The 23968-nt window shown below is 33.2% G+C and overlaps 2 protein-coding genes across 3 annotated transcripts in view; both read right to left on the minus strand.

The window, feature by feature from the left end:
- LOC132740055 (multiple epidermal growth factor-like domains protein 10) overlaps positions 1-10919 on the minus strand; it is a 29623-nt gene extending 18704 nt beyond the window's left edge. For both annotated transcript variants that reach the window (XM_060727910.1, XM_060727909.1), the window contains exon 1: positions 10841-10919. In XM_060727910.1, the coding sequence (XP_060583893.1) occupies positions 10841-10858 (18 nt within the window). In that variant the 5' untranslated portion in view covers positions 10859-10919. The remainder of the gene's footprint in view (positions 1-10840) is intronic.
- Positions 10920-13162: 2243 nt separating this feature from the next.
- LOC132740057 (multiple epidermal growth factor-like domains protein 10) lies at positions 13163-21957 on the minus strand. The gene is made up of 11 exons (XM_060727911.1): positions 21770-21957; positions 20652-20862; positions 19472-19689; positions 18356-19021; positions 17859-17935; positions 17496-17564; positions 16607-16700; positions 16071-16171; positions 15516-15584; positions 15217-15334; positions 13163-13813 (listed from the first exon to the last, which is right to left on the minus strand). Exons 1-11 carry the CDS (start codon positions 21837-21839, stop codon positions 13809-13811), a joined length of 1698 nt encoding a protein of 565 aa, XP_060583894.1. The 5' UTR covers positions 21840-21957; the 3' UTR covers positions 13163-13808.
- Between the last annotated feature and the right edge of the window lie 2011 nt (positions 21958-23968).

Consider the following 23968-nt stretch of genomic DNA (forward strand, 5'->3'; position numbering starts at 1 on the left):
ATTTTTATGAAACTTAAAATTTGGGTAGCTGGCAGTCTAGAGATTATGCACGTCTTTTTCTTTTCTTCCTATGTTGAAAAATCTGGTTTCTATTACAACAAATAGACTGAAAATATGGCAAACTTAACACATAAACTGGATCTAGTGATAATGCAAAAAATACTGATTTTTTTATGAAACTTGAAATATGGGTAGATGGCAGTCTGGAGATTATGCATGTCTTTTTCTTTTCTTCCTATTTTGAACAAATTGGTTGCCATGGCAACAAATAAGCTTAAAACATGGCACATATAACAATATTTGTGATTAGTAAAAAAGAGCTGAATTTTTTTATGAAACTTAAAATATGGCTAGATGGTAGTATGGAAGTTATACACATCATTTTAATTTTGACTGCAGGGAGTATATTGAGAGCTGTCATACTTCGTCAAACGTCGGCAACTTCGTCAAGATTTCTGATTCTAGTTTTTAGGCTTTTTTACTATAAGTTCTTTATTTCTTAAGTTATTTATTTCAAACTTAAAATGTAAGTTTCTGGACATCAGACAAGGTTTACAAACTCTAGCATAAAAGTTATCAGAATTGCCTTCCTTGAACTTAGAATTTTCATTAAAAAAAACGTTTTTTTTTAATAACTTCTTTATTTCTTAATTTATCTTTTCAAACTTCATATATATGTTTCTTATTATCACTCAAATCGTTTGTGAGAAGGTTCAATACTCAAGACTATTTCCAGAATTATGTTCCCCTTGAACTTAGATTTTTTTTTCGAGAAATTGGTATATTTTACTCCAACTACTTTATTACTTATAGGTGTTACTTCAAACTCCCACATCATAATAATATGACAAGGTTCATCAATCTAGCATCCATATTTCCAGAATTATCTCCTCCTTAAACTTTTAACTTTTCTTATTCATTCTTTTAACTTTCTTTTACTTCAAAATAAACATTCATTATGAACAGCTTAATTACTAATTATTCTTTGTTAACACTCACATCATGTATGATGTCTTGCCTCTTTATTTCAAGAGTCATCTCTTCTTTAAGAATTTTGCTTTTAAATTGTTATATTTTGGTAACAGATATGTATAAAACATTAACTTAAGATTGTCCTTCAGTCCGTCTGTCTGTCTATTCATAAAAACTGTTTACTTTGATCACTTTTAAAGACCTTTTTCCAACAACTTTACTTAAAATAGACAAAAATTGAAACATTAAATGAATGGCCAATGGCCCTTCAGAATGTTGCTGGGGTCCCAACCGGTAGGGGACTTACGGATTGCTTGCAATACTATGATAATTGCTTGTTTAATAAGATATTTCTAACAGGGTTCTTATATTTATAGCAAATAATTGGTATCTCGGAGTTTTTGAAGTAAAAAGGAACTGAATCAGTGACACGTTTAGCCTATTCATTGACAGTACTGGAAAACTCGAGACTCTGTACTCGCCCCAAACATCATCTTAATAACAGTATTTAATATCTAAACGTTAAAATGATAAAATTTGGATTGAGTTTCATCACCAAGTTTAATAATATTATATCATTTCTTAATCGACTAATCTTCCTTAAATACTTTTTTTCCATTTAAGTAATATTGGCTCCAGGGGTCAACTCCTGTTATTGTCCGGAAACAGTTTTCAATTTTTAGTAACAGTGACATTTACTCCAACGAGTACATCCAACCGGGGTCTTTATAGAAGCTTGCTATATACAAAGTTTTATTTTAATATCTCTATATCTAGTTATTGTCCGGGATCTGTTTTGTTTTAAACAGTGACCATGACCTCGACCTAAGGGGCAACAGCTATCACAATCGGAGTCTTTATATAATCCGTGACATGACATTTCCAACATAGTGGTAAAATTTGACATTTTACTTTTTTCAAATATTCTGAAAATGCAAACTTTTCTAAATCATTCAAGACAAACTTTATTATTTTTTGGACAAAGAAAACTTGATTTGTAACGCCTTTGAACATTATTAGTGATGTCGTTTTATTTGACGATAGTGACCAACCGCGTCATTAAATCAAAGGGCTGCAAGCTCTGTGGTATTTTCTAATCATTGCAATCTAAATCGTCCTGTATATCTCATAATCTGTATGTTTTTTTCCTGTATAAGTTTATTTTGATGTACTATAATTCGTCTTGCAGGGTACCGACTTTGTTTAGATTCTTTGCTCTAACAGTTGAGCTCTTTGGGGATTTTAATAGAAGATTTTTTAAGTTTTAACAATACACATATAAGGAAAATCAATGACCCCCGGGACAGGGCCAATTTTATCCCAAGGGCCTTTATCTGAACAAACTTGGTAGACACCCATTAGAAGATGTTTCATGTTTAATATCTAAGCTCTAGCTATTTGTTTTTAAAGAAGATTTTTCAAGTTTTTACTATATACAAATAAAGAAGTTCTACTATATAAATAAAGGGAAAAACAATGACCCCCTGAGGCGGGGCCAATTTTGGCCCCAGGGCTTTTATTTGAACGAACTCGGTAGACACCCACTAGAAGATGTTTCATGCTTAATATCTAAGCTCTAGCTATTTGGGTTTTTAAAAGAGATTTTTAAGTTTCTACTATATACAAATAAGGAAAATCAATGACCCCCGGGGCGGGGTTAATTTTGAATTTTGACCAAACTTGGTAGACACTGACTAGACGATGTTTCCTGCCAAATGTTTAGCTCTAGCTCTTTCAGTTTTTTTTAAAAAAGTTTTTTTTCTGTTGGTTCCCATGGCAAACAAGAGTTTTGCATGGAATTAAATTCTTTTAACAATTTTTAAAGGTGACCTCCTAAGGAACATTCCTGTGTAGTTTGGTTGAAATTAGCTGAGTGTTTTATGAGGAGATGTCTTTTGAAGTAAAAGTTTACGGACGGAAAACGGACGGACGACGAACGGACGCCGGACGAAAAGCGATCACAAAAGCTCACCATGTCACTTTGTGAGCTAAAAATAGTTGCCTTAACTCGAATTTGAACCTCAGACCTCGCACTCACACTCTCAAGTTAGAAGAAAAAAGTCTGAAGCAAACCAAATGATTCCAAATTTAGGGTTTGTAAATCTTATTAATTTCGAGATATTTTGTTATAGATAGAATTTATTATAGATAAAATTTGTTGCACATAAAATAATACAATTCACATTGCAAACAAATTATAAAACATACATTAAAACAAATAACAAGACATGTATGTTAATAATATAGCCATGTCAATAAACATTATAATTATGTGAAGGATAACACACAAAAAAGAGTTAAGATAAACCCTTGTTTCCATTGTGGTCCTTACAAATATAATATTGCATGACATAGGAAGACTAGCTTTAACATTTTGACATAAATTTAAAAAAGAAAATAAAAGAAAATAAATGTTACAATCAACATAAAAAGTTTTGAAACAGAATCAATTACAGAAGGTTATTATAAACTAGACTGAGATCCTGAGGCAGGCTAATACAACATAAAATACTATAAATTATATTTTCAGTTAGTAAAATAAAAAGACATTCCAACAAACACTGCCCTAGGCGAATTTTAACTCTAACCTAGATATCACAGTAATAATCACAGTTTAATGAGTATCACATGTATGATGTATCAGACATACTTTAGTTAGTATCACATTTTGTGTGGTTATCACAGTTATGAGGTATTAAAGAATCAGAGCTTATGGAAATTAATCAACAAAAAGGCTTAGATGATTTCAAAGAAGTGTTCTTTGGTTTTTTATTTAAAAGATTGCATGGTTTTGACATCTCTTACATGTTGAGGTAGGGAGTTCCACAATGTACATCCCTTGTATGCAAAGGATTTAATGCCAAAACCTTTAATTTTAGGAATTTCAAATATTGTACTATCAGACAGAGCCATATCACTGAGGTCTGAGTAAGAATCTTATTTTTTTATCTAAATCAGGTTGGATAATTGTGAACGCTACTAGCTGTGGTAAAATGATCACACATGTAACCAGGAGCAGTGATGGAACTTATTTTAAACAAGAGCCCGGTTTCGAGCCGGGTGATGCTCCCCAAATAGGTTTTGGACACAGGAAAGAACACCTCTTGTAGTTTCAGAGTTATGTCCCTGAAAAAGTTCAAAGTGCAATAATTCAAAAATTAGGCAAGGCAGAGTTACTGTTCTTTGCAGTGCACTTCTAATCACTGTGATCTATCAACCTACCAAGTTTCTTGTTGACATCTCTTATGGTTTCCGAGTTATGTTCCAGACAACTTCAAAAAGTAAAAATAAACAAAGGGCAATAACCCCAAAAATAGGCAACGCAGAGTTATGATTCTTGTGCATTGCACATCTACCTATTAGGATATACATGTATCTACCTTCAAAGTTTCATGTTGATATCTCTTATTGTTTTACAGCTATGTCCTGTACAAGATTTTCCTAAAAGGGTAGATAATTCAAAAATGAGGCTTAACAGAGTTATGGTACTTTTGCGCTGCACTTCTACCCATCGAGATCTATTTACCTACAAAGTTTCATGTTGATATCTCTTAGAGTTTTAGAGTTATGTTCCGGACAAAGTTCAAAGTGTTGAAATTAACAAAGGGCAATAACTCCAAAATTAGGACAAAAAGAGTTATTGTTCTTATGCACTGCACATCTACCCATTCACCTACAAAGTTTCATGTTGATATCTCTTATAGTTTTAGAGTTATGCCCCGGACAAGATTTTTCTATAAGGGGAGATAATTAAAAAACCGGGCAAAATAGAGTTATTGTTCTTTGACACTGCACTCCCCCTCAATGCCCTCTACCACTGCATGAAGTTTAAACAAATTATCTCCAAGGGTTTTCAAGTTATGCTCCGGACAAGACAACGGACGGACAGACGGACGGACAGACGGACGGACGGACAGACGGACAAGGCGCCGACTATATGCTCCCCGAAATTTTTCGGGGAGCATAAAAACATGACATAGCCAGATGACCCACCCTTTTTGCAACAGGTAGCAGCTTGAGAGATAAAAAAATGTTCTTTATCAATATGTGACCTAGGATGTATGTTCAACATGAATCTTATGAGTTTATTTTGTGAAATTTGTAGCTTGTTTTTCAACTCTTGTGTAAATCCATAAAACCAGGTTGATGAGGCGTAATCAAAATGGCATTGAATAAGGGACATTACAAGTAATCTCCTTGTATAGTAAGTAAGGAACTGACCTTCGCGGTATAAAATCTTCAAACGAGTATTTGACTATTTGATAACAGACCTTGCCTCAAAAGATTGGTCAATGGCATCAAGATATTTGACTGAAGATTTGGACTCTATATGTTGACCGTTGCAGGAAATAACAAGGGTGGATTGATATTTCAATCTCTGTTTAGAACCAAGAAGTATTGACTCTGTCTTGCCAAGATGCAGAGACAACTTGTTGCATATCTATGGTGGCTGATTTGTGCCATTTGTGTTTTCGACCCGCGACCCCGCCAAGCGAAAAGCCGAGAATTAACAAGTTCAAGTGGCGAGGTCGCGGAGCGAAAACACGCTAATTAGCGGGGGCGCGCTGCAAAGTTTGATAAATGAAAGTTCGCCCCGCGAGGGCGCGGAGCGAGGATTAAGAAATAAAACGGCGGGAGCCGGCGCCCCCGCTGATTAGCGTGTTTTCGTCCCGCGACCCGAGAAGCGAAAAGTCGAGAAATAACAAGTTTAAATTGCGGGGTCGCGGAGCAAAAACACGCTAATTAGCGGGAGCGCGCGGCGAAAGTTAACAAATAAAACTTCGCCCCGCGAGGGCGCGGAGCGAGATTTAAGAAATAAAACGGCGGGGGCGCGGGGCGAAGTTTAATGAAATAAAACACTTCGCCCCGCGCCCCCGCTAATTAGCGTGTTTTCGTCCCGCGACCCCGCCAAGCGAAAAGTCGAGAAGTAACAAATTTAAATGGCGGGGGCGCGGGGCGAAAACACGAATGGCATAAATCAGCCACCGTACATATCAGCCATTGACTAATAACAGTGAGACCATTACTCAATGTGTTCTGAATTGCAGACTTGGATTTTTCAGAGACAAGGATGGCTGAATCATCAGCATAGAGAAGCAATTTATGGTTAGTTACTGCTGATATATAATTTACGTAAATAAGAAACAAGGTCCAAGGTTAAAAAAAATTAATGAGCTCAAACTTAGATCTCTAGAATTTGATTGGTAAGAAAAACAGAATGTACACTGACCAATTAAAATCCTGAGATTCGAGTCAGAACTCAGATAAAAGTTGTATAACCTTGGGGCCAGGAGCGAACCCAATATGGAACCCTGAGAGACGCCACAAGATATATTTGCAGTGGAGGACTTTGAGCCAGATACCTCTTCAAGATGTTGTCTATCAGAAAAATAGGATGAAACCCATCTGATGGAAGACTTATTTAGACCAAGGGCTTGAAGTTTCATTAAAACAATAGGATGATTGACCGTATCAAAGGCCTTCTGTAGGTCAAGCATGACCATGCCAATGAGGCTACCTTTATTCATCTCAAAGCGAATATAATCGGTGAGGTGGATGAGACTTGTGACTGTTGAAAAGCTACGCCTAAAACCAGACTGAAGATCATACAGAAGATTTTTATGTACTAGATATTCCTTTAATTGGTCATAAATTACATGTTCAAGATAAAATACTAAGGATAGATACAGGTCGGTAGTTACGAACTTCATTCTTTTTATATAAAGGAACAACACGAGCAGATTTAAGATCATCAGGGACCGAACCCTGTATGATTGACAGATTTATAATATGGGACAGGAAACCTGCAATGATAGTGGCAGAGTCTTTAACAAAGCGTGACGGTATGCCGTCTAGTCCAGTAGTCTTGTTTCGACTCAGATTGTTAAGATATTTGTAAATTTTACTTTCTGTTACAACTGAAAAGAAAACCTGTCTGGTTTAACCCCTTTAGAGGAATAAAAATTAAAAACAAAGCTTCTACCAAATCTTTAACAATTGTAGGCAATTTACTAGCAAGTTTATCTGCTACAGAAGTATAAAATGCATTAAATTGTTCTGCAACTTTTAGTTTATCAAAGCGAACTTCACCTTCAATATTAAGACCAATATTGGTTGAGCCTTTGTTACATTTACTAGGTAAACCTAAGTTCTTTAGGGTTTTCCACAAAGACTTAGAGTCACTCTTGTTGCATTCCAAAGAAGATTTAACAAAGTTCTTTTTAGCATTTAAAATAACAGTGCTAGCCTTATTTCTTAAAGCTCTTAAGATTTTCAAATTCTCTTCAGTTTTGTCTTTTTTGAATTCAGAAAAAGCTTTATCCCTAGCCTAAATGCATTGCAAAACTTCAGAATCAATACATTCTTCCGTTCTCTGTTTGACAAGCGAAAATCTATCGCCCAAACACTCGGTCATGTATATAATATTTCACTACTCGACAGTCAGATTTGTATAATACGCGCTGAAGTGAGGCCATAGCGGCCTCGCTAAAGATAGCGCATTGTTTATGTGAAATGAATTATCGGGTGCTTAACTTATAAGACCGTTACTTATGGTAGAAATTGATTATCAATCATCCACTACCCTAAATTCGTCCCTGTCCTAGAGTCAACATCCTTACTTTATTTTTCAGAAAGTCTTAATAACAAATGTTCACTTAGGCGGCGTTTAATTCCGAAGCTTTTCGAAAATAGCCGATCAATTGTCATTGATTAAAATGATATTCATCCGCGTAATTTGTGATTGTGCTTTATTGACAATTCTATATGCCAAAGCTACTTTTAAACTTTTTATGCGTTATAATTCGTTGGATACTTGTAACAAAATAAAAATATTTCTATCTTTTACATCGCTTATTTTAAGCTGTTTTGAGAACTACCTTTTGTTGTTCAGATTGTCGGGAAGCGCTGTTCAAGAAATAGAATGTCAGCATTGTATGCCTACTTGTAAATAGAGGATATTTAGTTGTTCTGAGTAAATATGCCATGTTACTTCAGACCACGAAGTGGGAGAATTATTTTTCACAACCGCGTATCACACCTGGACATGTTTTATCACGTGGTTGTGTGATTATTTAAATGTTCATGTATAGCATATTCAAAAACAACAACAAAAGAAAAACGAAACAAGAAAAAATACCATACAGTAGGTGCTATTTTAGCCGTATGCAATGTGAAAATTGATTCCTTTGTTCACTTTACAATATTTAACTTAAGAAAATATTTATCCCAAACAGTGATTTTATCGCTCAATAAAATCACTGTTTGGAGTTCGGATGCGAGGAATTACATCACGAGGGCGTAGCCCGAGTGATATGATAATGCGCATCCGAACGATGTGATAGACTCAGAGCCACATGTGACCCAAACTGGCATTTTCAATAACATTAACAGCAATAATTATTATAAAATAAGACAAAATTATTTCAGTTTATTTGTTCCCCTTTAATTTGATATACAGCAGAACGGGATTTCAACAACTTCAAGTGTCTTACACACATCCACTAACAAGTGTCTCTTAATTATATACTGATGTTATTTAGTGTCAGTTAAATAATACAATGATACCCACGTGATACCCATATATATATATGGATAAAGAGAAATACTTAGAAAACATCTTGACACTGGAAATAAAAGAACAATCGACAGAATAAATGTGATTTTTGTTTAATTTCTTAAAGTAAGTAAGCCCTAAAAGTGTTCTTCGTTGCAAGGACAATATATCTAGTGTTGAATAGATGAAATTAGATTTGTTAACTTATAAATTTCCTTGAAATTCTCTTTCTTTTAGACTTAAAATACATTTTAGCGAGTGTCTGTCAGAGGTTGAAGGTTACCCGAAAAAGAGTATCAGGGCAGTTGTTACTGAGTTTACCTGGGGAATAACGTCATCATTGCGGTGGAAAAATAATATTAGTGCAGTAATTGTCATTGATTTGAGAAAAATGCTTAAAGCACAAGACACACAATATATCTATAAGGAATTTTGCGGAAACATATATATATATATAGGCCACAAAAAATTGGCAAAGCTATGTTAACAACACTATGAGTGACATAATATGAGTAATATGGGCTTTATATCACTAGATAGAAAGCCAGACTTTCATTTATAAGCATAAATAAACTATTACAACGATTTGACAGAGTATTTCATGCATATCAGATTCCATGTGTTTCCATTAATTTCGTCTGTCATGTGGGTGCCAGATGAGTCGCGTGCTATACAAGGGCATGCTTAGGATGACTTTATTTCGCCGTTGTGAATGAAGTTGTAATTTCATACGCTGCTGTAAGAAAATTGTTACGGGTTTAATGACATATATTTCCATGGAAAATTGTTTTATGAAGGAAAAGGATTTAAAATATGATAAAAATGGTAGAATATGCAACAAAAATATCCAACATATTTTTGCGGTTCGGATTGGAATATCCGTCTCTCGGGAACCTGCCAATGGGGGGGGGGTCCTTGGGGACGTATATTCTGATCTGAACCGCAGCATATGACAGATATTATTAATCTCAAATAGCAACCCAAACTGATGACAAAATAAAATATACTGCAGTACGCTTAATATTTTATCGTCAGTAATGTCTGAAACGGTAGCTTAGTGGGCGTTGGATAAGAGAGATAGTGTGTTCGATTCTTAATTTATTAAATATATTTTATACAATATTTTATTATCATTTTAAAATATCAATACAATAAAGATAACAACAACTCTAAAATTAAAATTAACAGGTTTCACCAAAAAAAGCTTTATCTGATCAAATCGTCCATCGCAATTGTAAAGTATTCACTGTATAACAATACTTCAGACATGAAATATGTTAAAATTATGTAAAAACATGTCTGCAGGTCTTAAACAGAATGAAAAGGCAAAAACGAATAGACCAATAACCAACCAAGCGTACTTGACCATGATGTATACAAATAAAGATATTTGAATGAACAAGTATATTGCCTTTTGATACGGTGGCACAAAGGTGACATGTGTATGTTTTTATTTATCTCATCCGCACGAGATACTATGTCGTGGCCAAAGTTACTAAGTCGTGACCACGAGTTACTTAGTCGTGGGCACGAGATAGTTGAGTCGTGCGAACGAGATACTATGTCGTGGGCACGAGATAATTAAGTCGAGGGCACGAGATAATTAAGTCGTGGGAACGGGATACTATATCGTGACCACGAATTACTATGTCGTGGCCACGAGTTACTTAGTCGTGGCCACGAGATAATTAAGTCGTGGGGACGAGATACTATGTTGTGGCCACGAGATACTATGTCGTGGCCACGAGTTACTTAGTCATGGCAACGAGGTATTTAAGTCGTGGGAACGAGATACTATGTCGTGGCCACGAATTACTAAGTCGTGGACACGAGATAATAAAGTCGTGGATATGAGATACTATGTTGTGGCCACGAGTTACTAAGTCGTGGCCACGAGTTACTAAAACGAGTTACTGGCCACGAGATAGTTAAGTCGTAGGAACGACATACTATGTCTCGGCCACGAATTACTAAGTCGTGGCCACGAGATAATTATGTTGTGGGAACGAGATACTCTGCTGTAGCCACGAGTTATTAAGTCGTGGGAACGAGATACGATGTTGGCTAAGGACTGTACAAAATAACCTTATAAATGTATACATGTACGTATATTATACAAAAATGTAATTTTGCAATAAATCAAAATTTACTAAAATTTTACCAAAAAGTTCTAAATTCTTGATTTGTTTTGAAAAGAGAACAACAGGATGATCAAGACAACATGTTAAATTCATCAGTACACGTTAAGGTCAATAATGAAAAATTAAAATTAGATTAAAATATTTGATAAAATATTTATTATATTTTACTTACAAAAATACTGATATCCATTGTCTTGTTTATGTTGTCCCATCAATGTTAACAAAAAACAATTGATCTAAGCCTTTTTAATCTGAGTCATTACTTTTAAAACGGATATATATACTTGTGTAATAAGTAATTGATATATATGTGTTTTTAAAGGGAGTTTTCATCATTATACTGTATATGTATCTATTTATATTTACAACTACACTACAAGTATATACCTAGTTAACTATAACTTGAAAATACTGAAAATATTTTGTAAAAATCAAAAGTTAGTCAAGGCTTATAGAAATTTCACGTTTAAACAAAAACAAAGCGGTTGTTGATTTTAACTTCCGGATAGGAGTTAAAAATTGTTATGGTAAATTACACGAGACCACGAGCTCTAGGTGACATGAATAAAGGGTACTTAAGAATGGGCCGAGAACACGTAGCATGTTATCTGAAGTTATCTTCAGCACTTCAAATTTCAAGCAATAGTGAATTAAAATTCAAATATAAATCTACGAGGCTTTATATAATATATCAAGTAAAAATAAACAGGTATGAAGCATTTTATGTTTAGTCAGTTTCTTTAAAACTCCTATCTTTCTAATCTAAAATCAGTGAAACCAATTAATAGTTATTTAAGTAAAATCTTGAAAGATCAGTATAAATATGATAGTAAAATGTGTACATTTTTTGCTATTTAATTATTTAAAAGTCCCTTAATGTTTGCGGTGCCTCTGCGTGTGTGCGTGTACCTGCTTTTGTGTGAATAAATAGACGGCATTGGGTCCAAACTGTCACAAACCAGGTCAACAGTCAATATTAGTTAATAATTCTACAGTTTTTTAGAAGCCCTATGCACAAAAGGGGTTCACTCTAAAACTGAATTATAAAAACGTCTAAAAGGGGCCATAACTTACCCCGAAAATGATACTAAATGACAATAACTCTGCGAAAAAAGTCTAAATTCAATAGTAAATGTATGAAAGATTTACACGAACGTATGGCAAGAAAAGTCATAATATACTTAGAAAATAAAACTTTCTTGGAACTGCTGTTCTCGTTTTTAATCTATTGCAATAGAATATACTACAGTGTATATATCCTAAGAGCGGCCAACAACTTTTTAAGCAGTTTCATACATACACCACTTCCAAGTAATGTTTATTTGTCCGAAAGAAAATTCTTTCAACCATAGAAAAATGTGATCATTTTTTTAAAAAAGCAAGAAGTGTTTCGACCATGCATAATTTTGTTACCTTAAAGATTTATTTTCCGTAAGTACAATCGTTTTAGATGGTATGTCACGTGACTTACATTTGCTAAAATAAAGGTACAATCCAGTGACCTCTGTGTTTTTGTCTACGAGCACAGTATGGATCAGTTAACAATCTACATATCAATATTTCTTCATTTGTTTCTCTGTCGCCACGAAACTTAACGAAGTATGAATCTCCTGCATTAATAACATGTGTCATTGATCATGTTGTCGCCTGCGAATCGATTTAATATGTCATGTTGAGAAGATGGTATATGGGGCAACTTAGAATTTTGCATCACAGTTGGTAAAGCTGGTAAGTTGCGTACATGAAACATTTATCTTACCCTTTACTTATTCAAGCATTGTTCTCTTAAACTTGTTACTATTGGTCTTTGTGTGTTTTTTCCGAAGAACAGTATTATAGTATCATATTAAAGAGTTCATATTTTTCACCGTAGGAATACTCCTGTGGATGTAACTACATTTTAATTGCCCAGCATATCTATATCTAAATTATACATATAAATGCCATAATACATGTACACAAAGAAATATTGTTCACAATATACATTGTTTGGAAATATTACACAGAAAGGAAATCAGTTGCCTGTATAAACTGTTTCTGTCGTAAATATAAAAAAAATCTTCAATTCAGGAAATTATAATTGTTACGAATAAAGTACAGTTCTTGGATTTGTCTTTTTTTTTTAAAAGAACGCTGCGAAAAAACATCGATCATACGCTCGATTAAAAATAGTGACAACGTTATTTAGATTTATGTTTTTTAATGTAATTTTGGATATCAGGATTTTTTATGAATACTAATACTGTTCCTGGTTAAAATTCAAATAATACTATTAAAACATGTCAGAAGTGTGTGTGTATACTCTTGGTATGTGACATTAGTCTTAAAATGCAACAGGTATTCCTTTAAAGCTATAATATTAAGTTACACCAAGGACAGTCTAAGTAAAGGAAGAAAACAATAAATAAGACAATTTATATACAACAATCACATTTTCTTCAACATTCCGACTCAGCTTTAGATGTTAATGTATTGATGTACAATTCATTAATGTAAAATGTTTATTTATCAAAACAGTAAGAGATGAAAAAGACTCCCATACAATATAATATCAAATATCAATTTCAACCGTCTAGACTGACTTTATTGTGGTAGAATAAGCAAGCAAGTTATTATCTCCGGATGCATTGAAAGAAAATGTGTTATTTCTATTATTTTACCAGTGCATTATTCACATCTTTAGCCATTAACAATTTCATGATCATCAACGGAAATATTTTATGGGGTCAATGGTGATTATATGAAGATGAAGATGATGATGATGACTTTTTATGATGATGATGAACGGACAGTGATAATGACGATGTACTGATAATGATGACAATGGACTGATGATGATGGTGAATTTTATTATATATAGGGAAAACAAAGAATTTTATGAAAACAGTTTTAACATTATTCTTGCCCTTTTTCTTGACATTGACCAGTAATAATAATCTATGTGATGTGTTTAAGCGTCTTTGTTTAAGTGAGCAATATCCTTGGATAATTGACTAATTGTTATGTCGTTGCGTTGTCGATATACGTGTCAATATAGGTGTAAGATACATTTTTTTAATTTTTTTTATCTATTTCTAGTATACAAAACATATAACACGAACATTCCTCCCTCGATTGTGCTACAACTTGTACCCAACTCATCAACCTGAAATTATAATATATATATCTAATAAATTCGGGAAAAATAAATTTCATTTCAGTTTCAGAATTATTCATTATTATTATGTACTTTACTAGGGATGATCCAGAAATACACATATTTTGTTAATACCTTTGTAAATGTAAGAGGTGCTCTTTCTTAAATAACTTTATTATACTGTGTAAAGTTTGTAATGTTTCATCCATTTAAAATATGATTCATTTATTGTGGTCCAGTACCGTTTCAGTACGTCTCAAATAAGCTTGGTTATGCCACAGTGGTCAGATAACGCGACGTATGTTGTTAAGTATAATACATCAAATGATATAATTTGAAAAACTTCGCATGAACATCATTTTATTAACAATCAAGTACAAATACTAAAGGTTATTTTAACGTTGGATTCTTGTGTTAAAACAAGTTTCAACGGTTTGAAGTTAGAACGTCCAAAATTTGTAGAAGTCGTCACCAAAGGGTCCAGAAAGTAGTGCTGTCAATTTAGAAAATTCTCCTTCAGAGCAATTGGATTTTATATATGAAACTACACACATTACAGTATCAACTTAGTCAGACAAACTTTTGTGAGTGACCCATACTTTTTCAGACAGTTGTAACAACCTTGATACAGATTATTGCGGGCCACGATAGAACAAAATGTTGGAAATGTTAACAAATACACAGGCACTGTGTGTGGCTTGGTCGAAATTTTAATAGGAAATCTCAATATTTGCGGAACTCTAACAAAATACTTCCACATGTATAGAACTATTTTAATTGTACATTTCAAAAGTCTTTTGACATTGATATGTAATAAGTATCATTGAATACATGGCTTAATGCCGAGTATTTCTTGATCACCCTATGTATATGAGTAAAGATATAAAGATTTTTAAAAAAAAGATTGTATGTAAACTGTGGAGAAATAGAAACTTAACTACTAAAGAAGATCAAAAGAAAATAGCAAAATATAAAAACTTCATATACATGTATACTTATGATCAAATCTCAATTAATTCAATGAGCAGTTTTCTTGTTAAAGCCAATAAACGAGTGTGCGACAGATATATCGTATATATGATAATAAAAAAAACATTCTGATTAGAGGAGATCCCTGGAGAAAAAAAAAACACAACAAGAAAAGAAGTTAAATTTGTGAACTAGGTACGATTAGGTCTCTTCATGGAAGATGAAAACAGATACAATCTCCCTTATGCTCCTTAACACCGGTTTAGATAGTATTCATCTTTGAAATAATTTGTTCCGATGGACCAACAAAGAATACAACAACACCGAGATGAATAACGGTGCAACTTTTGCAACGTAGATTTCCGAATGTGTGTCTGAACACATGCAAAAAAAGACAATTGACAGAACAAATGACTAATTTTTAGTCATTGCTGAATACATACCAACAAATATTTCTCCGTTATTTGATGCGTCAGATGTACAATTCCAGTTGCAGAAGTCTTTATCACAGCATGAACGACAGAGGGGAATTGACCTTTTGTGATACGATAATGCACTACACTGCAAAATATTTTTAAAAATGTGCTTTTATGTTTAAAGAAAAATAAATAACTTTTTACTTGAAATTCATATGTCTATAAATTGTAACATTCTTTTCAACATGTGCGGGTTCTTATTTACTGCAAGGATGTTGTTTGGGAGTGTGTGAAATCGTTTTACAATAAGTAATGTGAGTTCTCACCACTTGGTGGACACAGCCTTGTTTGAAGTGGAAATCATCTCCCCATTGGAATTTTTCTATCAAACAAACCTTCAATAGAAAATATGAAAACGTAGATCAACAAGGAAGGGCGGTAGTCAATGACTGCATCCTGCAATATAACTCTTCTACAAAAGATTACCGTCAAGGAGCTGTTACTCATAGCATAGAAGGTATTGTAGGTTTGTAATGCAAGTTGTAAGAATTCAATTGTTCATCAAGGAAATAATTCACAAAATACTTATACAGATTGTTTTGCTTGTTTCTTTCTTTTCTGTTTGTGTTTGTTTGTGTTTTGTTGTTGTTTTTTTTTAATTTTGTTTTACTTGGAAGAAAATAATTTATTGTTATTATTAAAAGTAACGGGTGGATCGAACTTGCATGCTTGCCCTGGACCACTGATGAAATTAAATTACTGTTAAAAGGCGAATAATGAAGATACAGTTGATACAATTTAACCTTTGTCTACATAATAACGGTCTCTTGTGATAGCTTTGTATAGAATCAAACTATTTGCGTAGGGAAATACTATGTTACCTGGTCACGTGAGCACAACGTGACAGAATCACAATGTACAGGGCCACCAGAATGATGACAATCTAAACACATAGGTCCACGATGTTCACGTGTTGGAAAATCTGGAAAATATGGACAAGAAAAAATCATTTCTTGTAATATGTTATAATATGTTGGATGTACATTTTATAAATGGTTTAAACTGCTCTTGAATTATTTATTATGTAAATTTTGTTTCATACTAAAATAAGAAAATCGTCATGCTCTAGCATCTGAAGAAAATATCCACTTATGTATATATTTGATTTCATTTTAACCATAGTCGTAGAAATAATTATGTAGGTCTTAATTTTTCAGACATTTGTTATGTACTTTTAATATTTTCTGACTTATACACTGACAATTATGATAATTCAATGTCTTTATCTTATTTCCAAAACTTTAAGCTTAAAACGAAGAAAATAATTTCTAATAGATTTAAGCATATAATAGATATAGATAATAGATCAGGCATTACTACAATGTAGACAGAAATCTTAGCACCGAGGATAAAATACCGTTATTGCCACATCCTATGTTATTGCACGTATGTCCATTGCAGCATTGTACACATACTGAACTAGAATTACTTGTCTGAAGCATGTTACACCTCTGTAAATGCAATCAAAATATGCAATCATAATATGTTTTGATGTAGTACTTAACCAACTTACTTACTTACTTACTTACTTACCTACCTACCTACCTACCTCACTCACTCACTCACGAACTCACCAACTCACACACTCACTCACTTACTTACTTACTTACTTACTTTAGTTGACTTTATAATAGCACATGAATATCGTCAAAACTATAGTTAATTCACTGATCACAAGTGTCATGTTGTTGGTTGCAAAGACCTTTTCAAACCATTAGTTCCATAAACATGTCACCTCTAAACTAATTTCTGATTGGTTTTTTGTCAGAGATTGTCCTCCATTCACTTTATACACACACTAACCCTATCATTGTTTTTACCAAGAATTTGCCCTAGTTTACTGTGGACATATCTCTCATTATCTCACATATTCTCACTTATTCCCGTTTACTCTAGACATACCTCGCTTTGACGTTTTACTATAAGCGTGGCAGTTGACACCGTTTAGGCTTGATGTATCTACAACAATTAATCTTTAGCATTTAATTATGGTCATTTTTACCAGACTTATCTTTCATTGATATTAATAAGAGCGACACAGTAATCCTCGTTTACACTGGATGTGTTAAAATTGTTTTTAATCACAGCTCGTCATCTATTGCGAATTACTCTGCACTTTTAAGTCTAATTTTCTTTTCTAGCTTAAAACACCTTAGTTCCGATATCGTACAACAAACTGCCTGCTTTTAAGTTCGTTTATGCTGTAAATATTTGTGCAAAGGCCCTACAACATGCTTTTGATTTACCTGTTCTTCCATGCAACCAGAGCGAAATATTTTCCCATGTCTGACAATGTGTGACTCGAGAAAACATTTCTGAAACCATAACATATTTATTTTACCAGTATTTGTCATTCTAAATTACGATAAAATGGACAAAGCTAGGTAAAGATGTCTTAATTATAGTCTGCAAAATTAATGTCAATAAATTTATAATATTTCATTTTAACTTACTTATATTTAATGAGCATTGTTAAATTTTATATAATTTTATTGTAACCCAATGTAGATAAAAACGTAATATTTCTCTTTGATTTTGAACAATAAATATATAGCAAATTAAGAATAAAGAAAAGTAATTTGACATTTATATCTTATTTTCGTATTCACCTCTCCATGTCTGCAGTGGACCAGAGAATCACAGTACTGCGGACTGGACATGTCATCACACTTAAAACACACACTGCCTAAATAAAATCATATTTTTCGTCGCTTTCAACTTGACCATTTTACAAATAAAAGGCACATCTATACACATTGATACACATTAATCAAATTTATACTTGGCCTTTGCAACTACATGTAATTACTTAATCAGTTTACGTTATATAGAGTTATAGTTTGTTTCTGTGTAATTATGTGTTATATAATGGTGTTATAGTGGAAGTAAGAAATGTTAATTAATGTAAATTACGATTTGTCTTTTATTAGATATTAATTTTTCAGTTTGATACAGTAATGATTCCAAATATTCATGTACAGCCGTGAACGATTTGTCATTTGTACATTTTACGCTACAAATCTGTAGCCAAAAGAAAAGTAAAGCAATAAGAGCTATGCACCACAATTATGTATTTAAAATTGCAACATATATAAACACTGCTTACCTCCACCTAAAATTGGACCTTTGTACTCTATGCCGTAACCATTGCTACAGTTTCCGGTTGCCTTATCACATGTTCCATCCAGACAACTATCACTGCACTGTTGTCCACACTTGTGACCATACCATCCAGACTGACATGCATTTAGACATGTACCATCGCTTCGATTACAGACTCTATCAAAACAATGTTCACTACACTGTTTATCACACATTTTCCCGTACCAACCGTCTATGCATCCAATATCGCATATGCCGTTTTCATCACACGTGCCGTTTACACATTTAGTAGTGCATACACGTGTACACATATCATCATAATATTGACCAATTAGACATCCTCCAATGCAGGATCCAGTCAGTTGATAGCAAGTCCCGTTTAAACAATTAATTGAGCAACTGTATTGGCACTGTGTTCCCCAATATGCATTGTTTTTACAACCATGAAGACAAGTTCCGTTTATTTTATCACAAATTGCAACACTGACATCTGTCGGTGCATTGCAGTTAGCGTTGCAAAGATTAGAACATTTCTCTCCCCAGTGGGTAGTAGTACAGCCGTTCGTACAGCTACAGGATTGGTTACATTGCTGCAGTGAGCATCCATCTTGGCACTGTATTTGACATTTAGGCCCGCAGTAACTTGGAAACCTACAGTCGGAACACTCTCCTGGGAATGAATCAGTTTTATTTTTTATTTTTTGTAAATTGAGAAAACAAAATGTAATACATATATTTTGTAAGCGTATGTCTATTAATTTTCAAATTTGATATAGATCTTTAAAAATGATATTTCCAACAATAATCCTATTAATACATATTTGTAAATTATTACAAGTTTTGCTAGTTTGACAGAGCCCCATGATTATATTCTACCATACCTACCAACAGGTGATGTTGTTTCCAATAGGGTTCCGAACACAAACACGGCAACATGTTGAAAGGACACAAGGACTTGAGATACGAAACATATTTTCTGACATCAATAATACATGGCAAATTAAAGGTAAGAATTGTTACATTGTTCTTTGGTTCGATTTACAAACAACTATTATTATGTGGTGTATAAAGAAAAAATAAACAAAATTAATGTTTCTGTCTAGTGTAATAAAAATTATACCTGTAGATCTGTCACAGCGGTCTTTACAGGTTGAGCTGCATCTGTTTCCACACATAAAGCCATATCTACCAGGTTTACATCCAGAGTTACAATATCCGTCACTTTCACGGCAAGTTGCAGTCGGAATAGAACTGTTCATTAAACACCAGTAGTTGCAACTCAAACACTTCCCACCGCTCCTATAGAAATTCATTGGGCATTCTTTACATACCACTCCGCTGAATGAATGAAAAGTCAAAAAAAAAACTATTAGCGTCAAACAAAAACCGGTTGGTTAAAAACATGTTGTTCTTCAAAGACACTTCAATATATACTTGATTTTTATTGACAGAAAAACAGATCGTGTCTAAATGAGTTTGTTAGACAATATGTCATCTTACCATAATAGGACAAAGCAAATAAGACAAAAACAATGACTTGTAAATAACATATGACCTTGACGTTTAACTGTAACGTTTAATGCTAATGCTCATCTTATTCTCTATAAAAAAGAATCGTATATACGTGGTAGATATTTCACGCTTAATATAAATCATGGACATACACAATACAGGCATTATTTGAATAAGATAATATTAAACAACCAAAAGGGTATTATGTTATTTCATTTCTAATGAGTTTTGAGTATTTTAACATTACAACGCCCTATTTTTTTTTCAAGACTTCTAAACTTTTTTCATTTAAACAGGTATCAATTTCATACAAGTGACCTCACGTTTACTATCGTAAAGATGTTGCTTCTAATATATATTCGTAAATAACCAAACACTTTCAAAGTTAAAAAACAGTTTATCGTTGTTTTTTGTAAATAGTTTTTAATTAAGGTATATACAGTTAAAAGGATATTATGTAAATAGATTAAATGTACAAGCAGAGAAGTGTGTGGTCTAGGGTAATTAACTAAATAATTTAACTACAATCACAATGACATTATTAACTATGACATTGAAACTGAAAATACATGAAATAGTTAGTAGTAAGAACATGTTTACTAAAATGGTATATGCACAAACTCTAGGTTTATATTAAACCATCTACTCAAATAGAAAAAGACAGTCTGAAGTGATTATTAGTGTAACATATATAATACATTTACGTAAAATCATTGAATGCATTGACTTTGCTGTTCTTAACAATAGTCCTTTATATAAAAGACGATATAAGATGTTATAGTAGTTACTTGGTATTGGGGTCAATACGACACGATTTGCAATTTACATCGTTTTCTGAACATCGCATGGTACAATGTGGTTCCGCATATCCGTCAGCACAGCCGAAGGTACATTCCCCAGTTGTTTTGTTGCATACGACATGGTCAGAAATGTTCTTTATACAATGTGCAGAACATTGAATACCGTCTTCAGTTTTGTCTACTCTCACAAGGTTACACTCTAAAATAGGCACAAAATACGTAGGTTAGTAGGTAGTTTGTTTGCAATTTGTTGGCCCTTAGCAAGTATGTGTTTTATGTCGTGGCAACTTTTCTTAACCTTCAGTGTGATGTCGCTACCCGCAGGCGACGTTGAATTATGTACAACATTTGTCTTTTTTATAATAGATAACCTTTATTTACTTCCCTTAATCTAATATCGGTAAATGGACTATGCAGATTAATGATTATGTGTTAAAGTGTGTTTTTCTGACTTAGATAATTATATACATTGTATGAGCAAAAAATGGCTGTTTTACTACCCTGTAACATGTATTGTTGAGGTTAAAAAGTAAGGGTCAAGTTGAGTGTTATCCTGTCCTTACCAATGCGCATGAGTGCGTGCGAGCGTGTGTGTGAGTGCGTGCGCGTATGTGTGTATGCGCTTTGTTGTTGTTATTGTTTGTTTGTCTGTTTTGTTTTTGTTTCTTTGCTTGTTTCTCTATTGATTCTTTTGCAGTGCTTACATATGTATTACCCGGATAGAAGCATATAAAGAGAAATGCTAACTTTGATATTAATGAAATATCATATCATTGCATACGAGCAGTCTTTCGAGAATTAAAGTTGTCCACGTATTTTAACTGAATATTCGAAGTTGTTTATAAGTATATGTTTTATTTACTCTTTTTTATATCATTATGAATGCTTTAGAGAGTCAGACATTCTAAAATACATGTTTTAACAATAATAGGCATTTGTGCATGGCTGTGTCTAATTTTAAGAAAGCAATTCAAAGTTATTAAGTTACATAATCAACATTCCCCTTTAGGGGAAAACAGTAAAAAAATAACTATAAAAATGAAAGTAAAGATATTTCATATAAATGATACAACCAGAGAGAATATAAAATTGATTCAAGATCTTACCGATATATGAAATGAATGCCATGGCAAATAGATATAATGCAAATTTGCTCAACTGTAACTTGTTATGCATCTCTTTTCTCAACTCTTGTAGATTATACAACAAAAAGTTCAATGTCTTTTTTCACATGAAATATATAAATTTATGACTTAGTATATTTAACCTTCAACTAAGTACATTCAACATATCGTTATCATTTAACTCATTCACATTGCATCAGTTATCAACATGAGCAGTATAAAGATAATTCAGCGTTATCGAGTTTTCATAAGTACCTTGGGTGTAAAGTCAACGATTAAACATCGGGTTTGTTTCTTTATTTTCTAATTATCTAGCATATAATTAATTAACGACAAGTCCAAATTATATATAAATATGATACTGATTTTTCGTCATTTTGTCAAATGTATCAAGTTAAATTCAATTAAGAGCATATAAAAATCATATGCTAAAATTTAGGCAACGATGAGCTAAAATTTTCAAATAGAATAATATCAAATGTAAAGAGTAGCTTTATAACTAATCTGTTCTAATTTGTCAAACGATAGTTATGGATACTTATTTTGTGAAAGATGGACATAGTCTCTTAGGTTCTCTTAGATTTTAATATATAAGAGTTCTGGACCATGGAAAATAGTTTTATTACAAAGGGAAATATAATCATTTTGTTTAGTTATTTTACATATAAAAAGAACATATCATTTAAGATATAAAGTTGTCACATAATACAGTTTTGTTTAAAAATTATAATGTTAAATCATGCGCGCATAGAAACATAATTTTAAAGTCGCACTTGAAATACACCAAACCATACCAAACATGACATGACCGTTTCGAATTCGAAATAAACGCCGGTTTCTCTCTATTATTTAAGTATGTGTTGAATGCTTAAACAAACTTGAACTCAATGTGCACAGTTGCAAGAAAAAGCTTCTGCTCTACAGAATGATTGGCATAAATTAAAAACGTTACATTCTTGTTAGATATATAATACACAAATATTATAATATTCGGAATAAATTTATCATAGTTATCAGGAAAAAGTCACCTCGGTATAAAATATATTAGTTGACTGTAGTATGCATTATGCAGGACACGAGAAGTTCTCTATAGCTATACAATGTTGTCAATAACTCATTTTATACTAAAAAGAAAATTCTGACTATAGATTAATCAATACACCATGGAATGCAACAACATTATAGCTTTACCTGTATTTTTTATCTGTATGCATGTCATATCCCATATAGCCTCGTTTCCATTTTCAGAGTCGAAAATATCTTTCGTACTCCATCCAGCCTCGTTTTCATTTTCATAAATTTCTTTCAAATCCTTATTGTACTTAAAGCAACAAAGGTCATCCAAAAGAATATCATAAAATGATGGTGTGAAAAAATGAAGTCTACACTGTCAAATCTATTTCAGACTCGGCTTGTGTCTCGTACAATATAGCCGTGTACTCATTCAATAGAATCAGTATAATCTCATAATATAACGACTTTTATGATGTAGTTCTTTAAGGTCGCACTGTAATATGCATAATTATTTACGTAGCAATTAGTTATTGCTTTCGTCTCTCTGGACAACAAAAGGATTTATGCTAGTATGATTTATTGCAGGAAATCGCAACGACAATCAGTTTCAAGAATGTGAAGGGCCAACGTTCAAATTGTCTTTCTCTTACGTAGACTATGCTCTTCTTGGTTACAATATTCTTTGAGGATATCCACTTGCAACTGGTCATGACCCCGGCTTCACTTATCCAATATTTCGGGCAGATTATTCATCGGGGGTCAAACAGCTGACTGCAGATATAGTGTCCCAGATGGTCTTGTTATTGTTCCAGACGTGTCATGCATCTTTCTCCTCAACGACTGCTAGAAACAGGTTCGAGTTTGCAAAGGCCCTATCGGAGTCTGCCCATGTCGAGGGAGGTGGTTGGGGTGTGAAGTTTTCTGCAAGCGCTGGGTACAAACGGTCGTCTTCAGAAATTTCAAAAGGAGAAAGTGTTTACACATAATTTCATCCGGAAAATGTCAATATTATTTCAGCAAGATTATTTTCAGTGCAGCTCCTCGTTTCGATGAAGTATTTATCCAGTGGATACATAAGCTGAATAACACAAACATCGACGAAACTTATTTTGAATTTATTGATACCTATGGTACACATTTTCCAACAGAGGTAACATTTGGCGCTAG

The sequence above is a fragment of the Ruditapes philippinarum genome, unplaced genomic scaffold (genome assembly GCF_026571515.1).
Source record: "Ruditapes philippinarum isolate M1 unplaced genomic scaffold, ASM2657151v2 ctg2700_1_1_1_1, whole genome shotgun sequence".
Taxonomy (NCBI): domain Eukaryota; kingdom Metazoa; phylum Mollusca; class Bivalvia; order Venerida; family Veneridae; genus Ruditapes; species Ruditapes philippinarum.

Coding starts and splice junctions, on each gene's coding strand:
- LOC132740057 (XM_060727911.1), bottom strand. CDS start 21,839: ATGCATAACAAGTTACAGTTGAGCAAATTTGCATTATATCTATTTGCC. Junction 15,585..16,070: donor CGTTGTGCTCACGTGACCAG/GTAACATAGTAT, acceptor TTTCTATTGAAG/GTTTGTTTGATAGAAAAATT. Junction 15,335..15,515: donor AAGGCTGTGTCCACCAAGTG/GTGAGAACTCAC, acceptor AATATTTTGCAG/TGTAGTGCATTATCGTATCA.